This window comes from Condylostylus longicornis, unplaced genomic scaffold (genome assembly GCF_029603195.1).
Source record: "Condylostylus longicornis isolate FDR11 unplaced genomic scaffold, ASM2960319v2 ptg000001l, whole genome shotgun sequence".
NCBI classification, from domain to species: domain Eukaryota; kingdom Metazoa; phylum Arthropoda; class Insecta; order Diptera; family Dolichopodidae; genus Condylostylus; species Condylostylus longicornis.
The window spans coordinates 2,337,125-2,347,726 of record NW_026577970.1 but is presented as its reverse complement, the minus strand read 5'-3'; the positions used below and the strand labels follow the sequence as shown (position 1 = coordinate 2,347,726).

The 10,602-nt window shown below is 25.2% G+C and overlaps 1 protein-coding gene across 1 annotated transcript; it reads left to right on the top strand.

Annotated features, from left to right (window-relative positions):
* The first annotated feature begins 855 nt into the window (after positions 1-855).
* On the top strand, positions 856-10,016 carry LOC129618915 (neprilysin-1). The gene is made up of 9 exons (XM_055533948.1): positions 856-1,006; positions 5,560-5,677; positions 5,759-5,853; positions 6,239-6,781; positions 6,849-6,900; positions 7,359-8,491; positions 8,774-8,822; positions 9,312-9,510; positions 9,595-10,016. Exons 1-9 carry the CDS (start codon positions 856-858, stop codon positions 9,934-9,936), a joined length of 2,682 nt encoding a protein of 893 aa, XP_055389923.1. The 3' UTR covers positions 9,937-10,016.
* Positions 10,017-10,602: the final 586 nt, after the last annotated feature.

The window sequence follows — 10,602 nt, the reverse complement described above, 5'->3', positions numbered from 1 at the left end:
TTACAAAATTTTTTGTACTCTTTATCAAAAACAGCTTACAACTTTAATTACTTTCATGTTTATTTGTTCTTTGCATAGCATTAGGCTCTAGTGATTTTAAGCTATAAAAAGTGAAACAATTAATAAAATTAAATAGATTTAAAAAATTTTCGATCACCACTATAAAATTGAAATCGATAATCATATAATACGAACATCAAAAACAAAATAATCAATACATTATAATGGCGCTAATTATGCAAAAATAAAAAAAAAATTAACAATAGAATAATGTTTTAATCAGATTTATACTTTCATATAGAATTTACACGTCTAGTTTTATGTACATATTATGTGTTTAATATGAAGAAGGCACAAATTTAATATAATATAAGGAAATTGATATATAACGTATATACGGTATGTTAACCACCTAATATATTATATAATAAAAAACATGCAAACGTTTACTATTTTTAAATAAAAATTTAAGGACATATACAAATAAATCTAAATATAGAATTCATTGAGATCTGCGTTTCTTGTTTTTCATTAAAAATAAAACTATTCGTATAGATTTACGATGACAGAAAGTAAAAAAACAAATACCGAAAAAGATAAATAATAAACTTAACATTGAAAATTAAAAACTGTTTCAAGGACACGCGTATAATAATTTATTTAAACACTTTCACTATGCATTATAAATATTCGAAAAATAAGATTGTTAAAGAAATTTATATAAAAATTTTAGTTCTTTAATCTAAAGTGTGAAAATTAAAATTAACCAGTAATAAATTTTTAAAAGACTGAAATGAATATTAAAAATAAAATAAATATTAAAAATTCAAAAAATTAAAAATATTATTATTAAAAATGAGGAATAGCTCTGCTGTATGGACTACTGATTCCAGTTCAAGTTTAGTTATAAGCCAAAACAGTAGTAATAATAATAATAACAATAACAGTTCTAACAACAACAATAATAACAGCCAGTATGAAAGGGCAAATTCACAAAACAATTCACGTGAGTATTTAATTTTTCAAAAATTGTTTTTGTTTTCATTTTATATATGTAAATACACCCCATTCTCAGTGTAATTAGTTGATTCGATCCCCTATCAAAAAATTCTTAATGATAAAACCGTTGAGAATGATTTTTTGCGTTATTATTTTTTGCCTCTTAATTTAATGATTAAAATTATCAAAAAAAAAAAGAATTGGAAAAGAAAGTAATCGAAGAATTAGGGGTCTGCATGTTTTATACATATAACCCTTTACAAACTCCCAAATATTAAATGCCGTTGAAATATCATGTACTTGATAAAATTATAATTACTTGCATAATGTTATACTGTTTTTTCCCGAATAGCAACTTGTAACTAATACTGTAACTGGTAACTGATTTTATTTGGAATTTATTTAAATTACATAACTATGCAATCAATATAACATGATTATAATTTTAGAAAAACTAAAGCTATTGTATAATAACAAAAAATATCAGAAATTTTATCACAACAAGCAATTTTCCAATACTAAAAGTAGAAGTGCTAGTTTTGGTTTTCTTTACAGTTTATTCTATTTTGAAAGAGAAAAAGCCAAAAACTAGAAGCTCAAATTTCCGTTGAAACCGTATTTTTTTAATCTTTTTCTATTTAATTTTTCATGTTATTTTTCTGTTACACAGAAATTTTTAAAAGCCTAAGATCTTAATAATAATGAAATTAGCAAACAGTTTAGATTTTTTTTAACTTCTCCTCCTTTTCTAAGATGTCTTCATTTAAAATTAGCAAACTCTTCTTTTCGAATTCATAATTTTTTGAAGCTATAAGCTTTTCCAAATTTCTGGTGCAGTAAGCTGACGATAAATGTTTAATCATAAAAAAATATAAATATTTTTCTGGGATCATCTTAATATCAACAATTTTATGCAATGTAATGTTAATATATTGACGGCAATAATTTAAAGACGACTATATTTTTTAAAAAATATTGCTTAATGGAAATGTTCTATTTTACAAACCGATGAATTTATATATCGTATTTTTCATCATTTCGACTCTTGGTTTGAGTTTTTTTGGTTGTACTTCCGGAAATGTCATATTTTCAATAAATTTAAAATTTTAATTAAGTTATATTTTTTGGAGCTATAATTTCGGGGCTTTTTTATTCTCCCAAACGATTAAATTTTTTAAAAGATTCCTAAACCGCATCTTTATTATATGTAATAATATTCAAATTTTAATTATAATGATATAAAATGTAAATGTATATACACAATATGTAAATGTGAGTATACCATGAATATTGTGAACTAACCACACTAATTTAACTGTGTCATTTAAAGTCCATTAATAACAATAATATCATAAGTAAAGGACTTTAACATTTCCTAAAAAATATTAGAAACTAAATGTTCTATGTATTTATTTTCCTTCATTTCTCATAGTTTTTTTTATTATTTTTAATGTAAATTTGATGAAATGAACATTTCCATATTTAGTTACTTACTTATAGGGTTATTCTAGAGACCGAAAATGTTAAAAAAAAACAAGGAAATTTGTTATAATTTATAGCACAATATTATTATGTACATATTATAATAATGGTCATTCACCTTAACAAATATTACTTTGGTTTCTGTATATATGTACTTACCAAGTGTACGTATATAAAACAAACGGTTATTATATAATAATCTATATACTCTTAAAAAAATATTGTATCGCATTGCATGCGACATAAATTATGTCTACTATTTATATGAATGATGTATATTTATATGTGATTTAATGTGATCCACGTTTGTATGTGATTCATTCTAATAAAAAGCAAATAGATAAAAATCTTACATTAATAATTAATAAAAAAGTATGAGTACTTAATTAAATTGATTTTAATTTTAGCAGAATTTAAAATAAGTAATACTTAAAATATGTATGTACTTATTGTATAGATTTATAAAACGTCAATTATAATCGTATCAAACCAATTTGCGGATTAAATTGATGAAATAATGGATTTGAACCATTTTTAAATTTATTGCACATATATGTGCGTATGTATGTATAACTTGCGTATACATTAAGGCGGTTTCTAAACATAATACAGAAATTTGTGTTACATTCAAAACCTGTGTTACTGCAATATGGAATTTCTACATACCGCCATGAAATAATTACAAGCCGATAATCAGAACTTAAAAAAAAATGGCTAAAGATGTTTAAATAATTCTTGTTCAAAAAATATTGCAAAAAACTGTGATTATTTTACTCCTGTCTTAAAGACTATAATTCATATAAAGTAATAGAATTTTGCATAAACTATGGTTTCCCGATAAAATTTGGTTGCGATTAACAACTCCGACGAAATTTGACTGTGGTTGTCGAAATCTTTACAACAGCTGTCACAGATGTAAAAATAATTTGCTCGCATTTTGGAAACAGCAACCCTATAGTATTAAAGTTTTGTCAAAACAAGTATCCAGGCTTGTTTTATACTGTACAGGCCAATATTCAAAATATTCTAAATTTAGTTGTGGTTGTATAAATACTAACATTAGCTGCCATACAACTCAAAAAATAATTTGGTCATATCTCTGAAATTTTATAACACAAAATAGATTAGTGGTAGTGCCATTCTTCCGATTAATCAAAATTATTACAAATCTACGATAAAAAAAGCCTAATAACAAAGCCAACCTTGAAAAACTTCCAACCTTACATTTAATTTATGTTCAAAATTTCGAGTAATTTGTGATTTCTTTTTATTTCCATTATATTTTCTTGAATGACAACATTTTTGCTCTAATTAACAATATTTGATAGTCTGCATAATTAAAAATAAAAGCAACCTTTTATTTATTCCTTCTACTCGTACCTTGTTTCCATCTTTTAATTATTCCTTCTATGGAGCGAAATCGGGTTCGTGCAATTATTTCTTTTTTCAATGGTCATTCTGCGGTGAAATATCACTTGCACAAACTGGGTTTATCGAAACAGTTATCGAGGAGATAACCATACACATTCGTTGTGACTCTCCTGCTCTGAAAGCGCAGACGATTTGGTCGGGGCTTTCACAATATGTAGGAGCTAACCTCCAACTCCTTGGGGGACATCTTTGCGTTTTTGCTTGGGACGGGCTAGTTGAGGTGGGATATGGGAGAACAACAATAAATCGTGACTTACTCCGGTGGGTGGGAAGAGGAATCGCTCTGCCCATGTCTCTCTTCGGCAATAAAAAAAATATTAATTTTTTCATGTTATAATTAAATGTAACCTAAAAAAATATAAACATATGCATATACATAAACATACACATAAACATATACATATTTAATATTAACAACTTTACTTTATACATATGTATATGCAAATTGGGCTTGGGTTGCACTTGTTTACACAAATAGTGAATGTTCGTTCTTATTAAAGCTACATTAACAGCCTAATCGTGTATTTAGATATTTCATTTTTCCAATAAGATTATTTAATTTTTCAATTGCATTTTTGCATTTTTAGCACTTTTCCAAAAAAATTTCCGTCCGTCCTTCTGTCTGTCCGTGTGTCTGTTTACAAAACTTTTACTTAACTATAAGCATTTTTAAAATTTGCGGCGTACTATATTTAAACTTTAAAAAAATAAAATGGCCGTTAAAATTTACCGTTATCTTAGTTTTAGTAGTTCTTAGTTATTCATAAATAGTTCATTTCATTAGAGGAAAGTTTTTCCCATCTCTACCCCCTTTCAAGTTATCACCTCTCGAAATTTGTAAAATTCGAATTTTCGGCAAATGTAATTATTATTATATGTCATTAAGAAATATAATTGTTTTTCTTAACTCTCACAATTAACCCTTAAAATCGAACATTATGTTAACCCTTCTTTAAATTTATTTTTGCTTTATCTCAAAGACTGCAGAAATCGTTCATGAAAATAATTTTAATAGTATAGCAGGTATACACTAGATCGTGTACCTACGTATGTAGTAGGTATAGATTGTTTTTAAAAGCAGTATTTTCACTTGTTGAAGAGAAAAGTGCTACAATACAAACCATTGGTTTGACCCAACTTTATTTCTCAAATTATAAACTGCACGTCTCACTTTCAATAACAAAGTCAATAATTCTGTATGCATTTTAGAAGAAAACGAGATACGCAATCGGAACAATTCTTCTCACTCGAAAATTACATTATACAAATACAAGTATATGATAGTTACTCATTTTCTTCCCACTTTCCGAGTAAAATAGCAAGATAGACGATCAGGCCCTAAATGAAGTTCAATGTAAAATTTATTTACTGCATAACATTATCATTTATCAATATAAAAATATTCGAATATTGCATTGACTCAATTTTTAATTTCTCGATATATCGATGTTTTTTGAAAATAGACATGAACTTATTATGTCATAATAATACAATAACGCCGATGTCTATGATTTAAATCGATGCTTCTTTGTACAATGTTCCAATCCTATTGCAAACACTTTTTTTTGTTAGTTTTTCTGTAATATCGTAAGTAATAAATAAACTTTCTGTATTTTTAAACTTTAAAAATCTTTTTATTTCTTTTAGGTACAACAACTGCCCTTCCTATTGCTTATACAGCGAATGGCCAACAAAAAAGCGAAGATAAAAGTGATGAAAAGTATTTTTGTCTCAATAATCCTTTTCTAGTTGGTGTACAATCAAAGTATAAAATAAATTTACATTTACTAATTTTAACATATACAAGTATTGTATTGTAAATTGTTTTTTTTTTATTTTATTTCAGATTTAGAAGAAAATATTACCACAAAACATTAATTGCAATTTTAGTCTTAATTATTTTGATATTATTCATAGCAATTATATGTGTCTCTGTAAGAGGTAAGAATGTAATTTATACATATAAATATATATCTTTGATGGGCGGTAGTAGGAGTATAAGTCAATTTTTTGCAAAAACCTGATAAGTACACCAATGTAATCTAGAGCTCAAAATACATCTTCTATCAAAAATTCATAGCGCTACGACACTTACAAACCTTTGAAACAAATGCATTTAAATATATTGTTCAAAGCAAAAGTGAACAGTTTTATTAAGTTTTTTTGCTCTAGTGAAAAGTTGATATTTTTGACTTATACTCCTACTACCGCCCATCAAAGATATTATGTATATATGCAAAACAATAATGGTTCATGATTGTAATGCTAAGTTTTTCCATAATTTTCTATATGTTTACAACAAAATGCATATGCACATAATACATAGTTGCAAAATATTCAAGTGATATTTGTGAAACACCAGAATGTTTAAGAGCTGCATCGAATTTAATATTATCAATGGATAGAACAATTGATCCATGTGATGATTTTTATCGTTTTTCGTGTGGTAATTGGCATGAAGAACATCCTCGGCCAGACAGTGTAACATCATACGATTGGTTTACAGAAAAGCAAAATAAAGTGATGAGAACAATAAGAGAATTTTTAAAATCAAATCAAAGTGAATCAGATCCCGAAGCTGTTAATAAAACAAAAATAATGTACAGAGCTTGTATGGATGTTAATTCAATGAATAAGCTAGGAATTAAGCCAGTTTTGAAATACCTAGAAGAATTTAAATTACCTATAATACCAAATATATTGAATATTACATTAAATATTAATACAACAAATAATAATGATTCTGTTAATATAAATAACAATAATATTAACGAATTTAATTGGATTGAATCATTGGTACGAATTAAGTTGGCATTAGGAATGGATATAATTGTAGGATTTGATATTTTAGCTGATCCAATGAACCGAAGTAATATTAAAAGTGACTTTAACATTAAAACTGAAGTAATATACAATAATTATTATTTATTTTTTAGACACTACAATTATAGCTGTAGGAACACCCGAAGAAACATCGCCTTTACCGTTGTAAGTAGCAATAAAAATTAAAGAAAATTTTCTCTGTATATTATCTGACCAGATTGGTATAAGATATACTAAAAGCACAATATTGCAATTGCTACTGCAATATATGTACGTATGTAGTTAATAATTATAGATTACACATCTTATAATTTAAGCGATTTTAAAATTTATAATATTGTCGATGATCTAAATTTAAAAAAAAATCTAATTAGAATGAAGACGTAATACATATATGTATATGTACATAAATACATTAATTTGTTTATATATGTAAATATATAAGTGTACATATTTAAAACAAAATTGTGAAATACATAAATATTACTTAATTATATTAATTAATCTTCAGAATATTGTTATGTATACTAAAAGAAAATAAGTACCTCTGGTCACTCCTATAATACAATTATGAAATTTAAGTTAAATTTAATTTAGTCTATTCATTAAATTTATATTTGTAGTATGGAAGATCGAATTCATAAAAAACGGTTACGTAGAAAATTAATAAATGATTTATTGGAATATAGTGGATTTGAAGAAGACGATCAAGCACAAGTAGATGATGATACAGATGATAAAACAAAAGATGAAACTGATAAAATTAAAAAAACCAAAAGTAGTGTTGTAGCCTATATGACTTACATAAGAAAAGTTATAGAAGTTTTTATACATGAATTAGATCCTAATTTTAAAGTAGATGATATCAAAGAATCATTAAATGAGCATATCATGAATCATTTATTATTAACAGAACAAATAATTGAATTTAACGATGAAGCTGAAAATATAACAAAGTTATCACATAAAAATCAATATGAAAATTTCTTGTATATGACAGTAAAAGAAATTGAAAATGTTACAGACGAATTAATTTCACCAAAAACACTGCCCATTTTCGATATTTTTATACCAGAATTATTTAAAGAATATTCTCATATTGTAGAATTTAATGAAACTCGTAAATTAATAACAAGTGATCCTGATTTATATTATTTAAAACAAATTAAACAAGTTGTATTAGAATTAACAAAAGAAAAACTAGAATTCTATATATGGTGGAATGTTGTTGAAGAATTGATTGTACATACTTCAGATACAATGAGACAATTACATAATGAATTAACACGAATATTAATTAAAACCGAAGGTGGTCTCTCAAGGTCATTATATTGTACAAGTGGTATTAATAGTTTAATGGGTATGGCGGTTAGTTATACATTAGCATATGATAATTTTCATAATGAAACGTTACCAAGAGTTAAAGACATGTTGCAAAATATTCGTAGTGCATTTAATGATTTAGTTAAAAATACAAATTGGATGGATAAAGAAACAAAAGAGAGAACATTAAAAAAATCAATGAATATGAAAAGTTTCATTGGTTTTCCTGATTGGATAACAAATAAAACAGTATTAGACGAATATTATAAGGAATTTAAAGTTAATATAACAACACATTTAGATAATATGATAGGTGTATTACGTTTACAAATGAAGGATATTATTATGGAATACAATAATAAAACAGATATGACTTGGGCAACATCACCATCAAATGTTAATGCGTTTCACACATTTCAAACAAATACTATTAGTATGTTCAATTTAATTTTACATATCGTTAATTTACTGCAACAGTGACATAACTCAAAAAATAAGATTTCTGAATTATTTATACAGAAATAAGCTTTTAAAACGATTAATTCTTTTTTTGATTAATTCTTCTACAATGAGAAAAATATTGCAACACTTTAAAATTAGTTTTTCTCAAATGTCCAAATTTTGAGTTACATCAGTTTGCAGTAAACGAAAGATATGTAGGTAATTTAAAATGACAAATTTCATTTATGATTTTTTTTTTTTTGTTAAATTTTAGCTGTTCCGATTTCGATTTTGCAGTATCCATTTTATAATCTTGGACTTGAGTAAGTCAAAAAAAAATATTGAATTAACTATATTAACTTTCTTTCAGTTTTGAATTTCATTTATACAAATGCGTTGAAATAAAATATCTAAATAAAACCATGAAATTACACATATAACTAATGTTAAGGTCTCTTAATTCATAGACATCATATTCAGAAATTTTAGAAACCGTCATGTGTACAAAATTTTAATTCTTTTATTTAACGTCTTTAATAAGCAGTTTTTTGACTGGTCCATTCATGATCTTTAAAACAAAAGTTTATTTAGAGTTCAGTTATTTTCCATTTGCCTTATTTTATGTAAACTTGCAACTATACATACATTCTTTCAGAAATTTTACTCAACATTCTAAATAAACTTTAAATCTATGAAATATGTATGTACATATGTACATATATACAAATTATGTATGTCAATTGATATAAATACAATTGATATATTAATACAAATGTATGTATATTTTAAAAAAAAAAATTTAATTATTTTAGAGCGCTGAATTACGGTTCTATTGGTGCTATATTAGGGCATGAATTGACTCATGGATTCGATGATAGTGGAAGAATGTTTGATGAACATGGAAATTTAAGACAATGGTGGACAAATAAAACTATTAATGAATACATAAATAGGACTGATTGTTTCATTAAACAATATGAACGTTATTATTTGTCAGATGTTGATGATCATGTAATAATCATATTTTATATTATAATTGCTTATTTTATACTTTAAAATCTTTTACGCAAAATTGTATGTTTTTTCTTTAAACAGATCGATGGCGAATTAACATTAGGCGAAAATATTGCAGATAATGGTGGTTTACGTGAAGCATATTATGCCTATAAAATTTTAATAAATCGAATTGGAAGAGAAAAACGGTTGCCCGGACTAGATTCATATACACATGAGCAATTACTATTTATATCATTTGGCAATTTGTGGTGTGAAACGTTAACACCTATAGCAACAAAATATGCTTTAGAGGATTCGCACTGTCCTGGTCATATTCGATTAAAAGGGGTATTAACAAATTCTCCTGAATTCTCTGAAACTTTTAATTGCCCAAAAGGATCAAATATGAACCCTGCAGAAAAACGTTGTAGAATATGGTAAAAACCGTATTTAAACTTTCCGCCTTTACTTAAAACATAATTTTAGTATTTAATTGAAACTGTATTTGTGATCTTATGATAAAAAAATATAGGGACATATTGTATTTATACATAAAAATATTAAAAATGTGAATTTTCTTTTGCATGAAAAGAATTAATATAATATATAGACATATAAATATAATATATATGTACATATTTCTGTTATGCAAAAGAAAGTGTTGAATAAATAAATTATTGATTTTACATATTTGGAATATGTATGTATATAATAAAATAATTAAGAAATCTTTAAAAAATAATAATTTTTTATCTACTTACATTCTTACATATATAATATGAATGTAGTACTTTTATATCAGACGAACATTAACTTATTAATCAAATTTAAAAGCACAACGTGTTTAAAAAAATTTCTTTTGAAAAATTTAAAAATTTTAATGTACTTTAATAAATAATAAATATGTACGTATATATTTGATAATAAGTTGAAGTTTTACTTTTATTCCGCAGTCATACCAGTACTTGTTATTCAAAGTATCAGGTACGATATATGTATGTAAGTTTTGTTAGAAACAAAATTTTTATAAAATGAACTCAAACAAATTTGGCTTAACAATATTTATGTAATTCAATATTTGGTTTTTTCTTTTTAAATAAAATAGAA